The 6,000-nt window shown below is 41.9% G+C and overlaps 1 protein-coding gene across 4 annotated transcripts in view; it reads right to left on the minus strand.

The window, feature by feature from the left end:
- UBA6 (ubiquitin like modifier activating enzyme 6) overlaps positions 1-2,927 on the minus strand; it is a 74,724-nt gene extending 71,797 nt beyond the window's left edge. For 2 of the 4 annotated variants that reach the window (XM_032259295.1, XM_032259299.1), the window contains exon 1: positions 2,791-2,925. In XM_032259295.1, coding sequence (XP_032115186.1) covers positions 2,791-2,861 — 71 coding nt within the window. In that variant the 5' untranslated portion in view covers positions 2,862-2,925. Of the gene's footprint in view, positions 1-2,753 lie in introns of all 4 variants that reach the window. The other 2 variants (XM_032259297.1, XM_032259298.1) reach the window with 2 other exon arrangements.
- Positions 2,928-6,000: the final 3,073 nt, after the last annotated feature.

A 6,000-nucleotide genomic window follows, 5' to 3' on the forward strand; every position in this document is an offset into this window, starting at 1 on the left:
TAAAATGGCTACTCTTATCCTTACGTTACTGCCCAACTCATTAACCTGTCATAGTTTCTTCAAATCACTTACCATTAACTGTCTGCCACTCCTACCAAAAAATGTATGGCCTGTTAAAAACTCACCACTGTATTCCAAATACATAAATAGTACCAGGCATTTAATAATGATAGAGAGCCCTGTGCTACACAGTTTTAAGTGCTTTAGATGTACTAATTCAGGTAACCCTTACAATAACAACCTTGTCCAAATAGTGGGCAGGCACTATTGCTATCTCCAATGAACAGATGGCAAAAAGAGGCTGAGAGAGGTTAACTTAAAATTTGCCCAAAGTCACAGAGCAGGCAAATGGCACTGCCAGGATCTGAACCCAGGCAGTCTAGCTCTTGACTACCACACATGCTGCCTGCTGCCTCTGATAGTAGACATTTTAAAAAGCACTTTAAAAAAAAAAACCTGTTAAATGGGCCAGGTGCAGTGGGTTTCACACCTGTAATCCCCAGCACTTTGGGAGGCCGAAGCAGGTGACCACCTAAGGTCAGGGAGTTTGAGACCAACCTGGCCAACAGGGTAAAACCCTGCCTCTACTAAAAATACAAAAATTAGCCAGGAGTGCTGGCAGCTGCCTGTAATTCTAGCTACTCTGGAGGCTGAGGCGGGAGAATTACTTGAACCTGGGAAGTGGAAGTTGCAGTGAGCTGGGATCGCACCACTGCACACCAGTCTGGGCGACAAGACTCCGCCTCAGAAAAAAACAAAACAAAAATACTGTTAAATGAATGTATTTTAAAGGAAAAAAAAATCTAAATATAACAAATATGACAAAGTATACTTATTATAGTAACATTCATAGCAGTGCTGGTCTCAATTATTTCATAACATGGCCTTCAAAAAGGTTACCAGTAGGAAACACTGGGAAGCAGAGATAACTCCCAGGTACAGGCAACCAGTCTGGGGCATTTGGAGCTGAAGCACTGTGAGAGCTGAGATCAATATACTGGCAGAAGTGCAGGCCGTATCTAGTTCTGAGAAACTCTTATTGTCAATTAAAGGATTCTAAATGAAATTCAGGTTTGGAATCCAACTTTCTAGTCCTAGCATCAATAAATAAGCCAAAGAATTTGTAAACAAAGGTAATTAAAATGTTATCATTTAACTCACCAAACACTGACACGTATAAAATGATATTAGCTTCTAGCTAATTAAACGGATAGCTAGTACAAAAATTGATTGCAATTACCAAGGCAAATCAGAAGACAGCTGTGTTCTAAAAGATCAGCTAACTAATAAGAAACACACACATACACAATATACCCTGTTTGGGCATTGTAACAAAACATAAAAATAAACAAAATTTGTTTCTTTTCTTTTTTTGAGACAGGGTATCTGTCACTCAGACTAGAGTGCAGTGGAACAATCTCGGCTCACTGCAGCCTCTACCTCTCCAGACTCAAGCGATAAGCCCATCTCAGCCTCCCGAGTAGCTGGGACTACAGGCGTGCACCAACACACCCAGATAATTTTTTTTGCATTTTGTGGAGGCGCGGTTTCGCCATGCTGCCCAGGCTAGTCTAGAACTCCTGAACTCAAGCGATCCGACCGCTTCAACTTCCCAACGCGCTGGGATTGCGGGCGTGAGTCACTGCGCCCGGCCAACAAAATTTGTTATCATCTACTTTCCTATAATCTTATCCCTACTACACTTTCACTTGCTGTTTTCCTTGCTTGCGGAAGGGGGGCAATAGGCCTGTGGGTAAATCTGAATAAAAACAATAAGAGCTACATTGTAATTAGCTGTGCCACTTAATGGCATGACTGGCACTTTTTCAGAAAGTTGTGCCTCACTGGAATATTTCAAGAATATGTAAAAATAACATGATCTATAAGACAATCAAAAACGCTTCAAATAAGACGCGAGTTACATTATTACATAATATACCACAAGTCTGGCAGTGTTGGCAACGGCAGACAATACCATGAAACTGAAAGCATCCCTGCAGTCTGAAACTGGCGAAAAAGCTACAGGTTTACAAAGTCTCACATCAGCTGAAAATAATACATCCATCATTTCTATCTTGGCATGGTGTATTCTGACAGTGGTGGACAGGATATCATTACTTGATTTATTAATTATGAGATGACTTACAGAAGAACAACTAACCAAGAATCTGGTAAAGGCCTGGCACAAACATTTTCCCCCAAGGGCGGGAAAGACCTAAAGAATTTCAAAACCAAGTGGGAAATAAGAATGGGTAACTTATGTATTTTTTTCCTGGCTTTTTTTTTTTTTTTTTTTCCGTAGTCAACAGAGGCCTCAGGGTGTCCAGATTGGTACTGATTCATTCTTACCAAGTTCCTTCTGGTAATAGTTTTCAAGAGTATCTCAGTGGAGGTGCACAGGGGCGCTCCCAGCTTTCTTTTTACGGAAAGGTGCTTGGCACCAGTCGGGGAAGCTCACGCCAAGTGACCGGGACCAGAACTCGCTCTCAGCCGGAGCCCCACCAAGTCTGGTGACTGGGAGGAAGAAGGATCCCGAATCCCAGCCAGAACTGAGAAAGCGCACCTTTGAGGTGCGGGAAGGGGACTTTCTCCTCCGGAAAGCCGGGAACAGCAAAGGCCCTAGCTCACGTCGCCACACCCACCCCGCGCGCGCCCCTCACCTCCCCAAGCCGGCTCTGCTCGGCCCCGCGGCCTCTCGGGCGCCCCCAGCCCGCCGGAAAGAAAGAAGCAGAAACCCGGAGCCTGGGTCCCACCTGCGACCCCTCACCTTCGCCCGCCTCGTCCTCTCACCTGCCAGTCGCCCAGGAAGAACAGGATGCCTCTTCCCCCTGAGGGGCGGCCACCGTTTCGGATCTTTGCATCGTCGCCTGAGACACCGCCGCCGGCTAGCAGGAGGTAGGAAAGGGGGCGGGACCGCGGGGGGTCAAGGGGCGGGCAGAGACGTCATCAGAGGGGGCGGGCCTGGGGAAAGGAAGGATCCCGACAGCGCCTTCCCGTCAACCCTTGGGGCGTACTGATTTCCGGTTTGGGTGTGGCCGCATGATGTGCTGTGGTGGAGGTGGCCGAAGGGGGCGTTACTGCTGGGACTGGCATCCGGCAGATGAAGATGGAACCAAAGTCCAGAAGTTAGTCGTCACCCTTGCTCTGCAGCCAAACAAGCAGGACTCTAGTTAAACTCGCAAAATGATGGGATTGCGTTGCAAATCCTTACAAGAGTCTTACAGTAAGAAGAGGAAACAGCTTCATTTTATAAATAAACTGAAGGCCGGTAATAGCTCCGGATTGTCAGTGAGGGACACTACTTCAATTTGTTATGTATTTAATAAATAATTTGAGGGACAGGCGCGGTGGCTCACGCCAGTAATCCCAACACTTTGGGAGGCCGAATCACCTGAGGTCGGGAGTTCGAGACCATCCTGACCAACATGGAGAAACCCCGTCTCTACTTAAAAAAAAAAAGGTACAAAATTAGTTGGGCGTGGTGGTGCATGCCTGCAATCACAGCTACTCGGTAGGCTGAGGCAGGAGAATCACTTGAACCTGGGAGGCAGAGGTTGCAGTGAGCCAAGATCCCACCATTGCACTCCAACCTGGGTAAAAAGACCAAAACGCCGTCTCAAAAAAAAAAAAAAGATAATAATTTTGGGAGTCCACTACATTTGAGGCACTGCCTCAGATTTAATAGAATCATGTGATTTTTAGTGCCATAGATGACGTTATGTCATTTCAGTTTGGTCCCTTCAATTTGTGAGTAAGAGAAAGGAACAGTGCAAGTGGCTTGGTCAAGGTCATAGAACTAATCACTATTAGATTACCAGAACATATCTAAGGAATTCTCATATAATTCTTTCCATTTATTTCCATGTCACCTTTCTTAGAAAGCAATAATTAGTTGGACACAATAACAGGATTTGTCTTTCACTTTAAATAACAGTGTATATTTGAATAAACATCTGCAGGATTTTTAAAATTAGGCTATACTTTGACTTTGGGTATTATGTAATTTTTTGTGATGTATCATATTTTTAATTAGAAATTTTTCCTCTCTCATGTGGAGATGAGGGTCCAGGCAAAACTGTATTATCCTTTGTGCCCCTCTATTCTCTTCAAAATTGCACATCTTAAAATACCTGGAAGCTTCATGTTGCTCACCTGTAGCATTGTCGGTGTTTCTCAATCTGGCTGTGAACCTTTCCCACATTAGAATGTACTTGATCTATGCTCTGTTCTTTCAAGGTTCTGCTCCAGCAGTGTTTATTCCCTGTCTTTTCTCTTTATTCTAAAATTAATAAATATAAATATCTTTGGCTATCCCACCCTACAGATATTGTCAGTTTCTTTGTTTCTCTCCCTCTGATTTCCCTTCTGTATTTTTTTCCTAAATATTTGTTGAATGCCTATTAAACATTAGAACTTAATGGCTAAACAATAAGCAGACAATAGTGATAACATTGATCACCAATTTTATCCAGTTCATTGTGAGAAGAGAAAAATAGAGAGTAATTGAAAAATTAAGAAAGTGACTTTTCTATGAAATAGAATGAGTATTCCAATGAGCTGAACAGAGAAGATTGGCTTTATAGGCAGAAAAGGACTGAAGAAAGCAGAAACAGAACAAAAAGCAGATTATTTCAAAGTTATTTTCCTTGTAAATGTTAAAACAGAGTATGCTTTCTTTTTTTTTTTTTTAATTGCATTTTAGGTTTTGGGGTATATGTGAAGAACATGCAAGATTGTTTTCTTATTATGCCCACTAGTTTAAGTAGAATCGCCTGTTTTTTTGTTTTGTTTTTTTAAACTGGCTCATTTTTCCAAAGTACACTTTAATGATATGGTGCTTAGCACAAGCAACTCCATTCTGGTTTGATCTAATGGGGCCTGGTACAGAAGGCTAGTCCAAAACAATGGCCTGCCATTACCCACACTTCTTTATATTATAACATCCATGAATAGAGGATGCATTTTAAAAAATAAATAAATATAGAAAACAATGTGCATCTTAAAACTGAGGGCATGTTAGATTTGATAATATATGGTGTGAATTATTTCAGGCAGGTAACAAGCAACCAGATTTAACAGATTTTAATGTTTCGTCACATTTGTAAAATGAGAAAGTAAACTAGGCTATCACAACTTTTTGACAGTGAGGATTTCCGTCATAAGAAAGTAGGACATACTGAGGATATTTAAGGGAAAAAAGTATAGGCCAAGGATTTTACATCTAGCAAAACTAACTCATATACAAAAGGTACAAACTGTTATCAACAATTGGTAAATCAACATTTGATGAGACTAGCATTTTTATGAGCCCCTCCTGAATAACTAATTAGAGAAAGAGTGTCTGACAATCAGAATTACTACAGAAACATTGTCCTAAGGTTTGGCTCGGGTTCTTAACAGCAAATTATAATCCATTGCATTTATTAGCTTTTGTGTTTTTTCTAGTTTATTACTAATTCTCCTGAGTTCTGTTACCTCATTTCTGAGGCTTTCTAATTCAGAATCAAGTTGTTCTTCCATACCTTGTATTTTTTTTTTTTTTTTTTTTTGAGACGGAGTTTCACTCTTGTTACCCAGGCTGGAGTGCAATGGCGCGATCTCGGCTCACCGCAACCTCCGCCTCCTGGGTTCAGGCAATTCTACTGCCTCAACCTCCTGAGTAGCTGGGATTACAGGCACGCGCCACCATGCCCAGCTGATGTTTTGTATTTTTAGTAGAGACGGGATTTCACCATGTTGACCAGGATGGTCTCGATCTCTTGACCTCGTGATCCATCCGCGTCGGCCTCCCAAAGTGCTGGGATTACAGGCTTGAGCCACCGCGCCCAGCTATTTTTTAATGTCATTTAGCTAGTTTCAAAATAAGAAATTATTTTGTAGTACATCTTTCAGGTATGTTTTTATTATCTGTTATGATGATATTTTTTATTCTCTCTTTTCATATAACTGCATGGGATTTGAACTTGATGCTTTTTTGTTGCTCATTTTTATGTGAAATTA

This window comes from Sapajus apella, unplaced genomic scaffold (genome assembly GCF_009761245.1).
Source record: "Sapajus apella isolate SASKATOON/1434 unplaced genomic scaffold, GSC_monkey_1.0 scaffold108, whole genome shotgun sequence".
In the NCBI taxonomy this organism is placed as follows: Eukaryota; Metazoa; Chordata; class Mammalia; order Primates; family Cebidae; genus Sapajus; species Sapajus apella.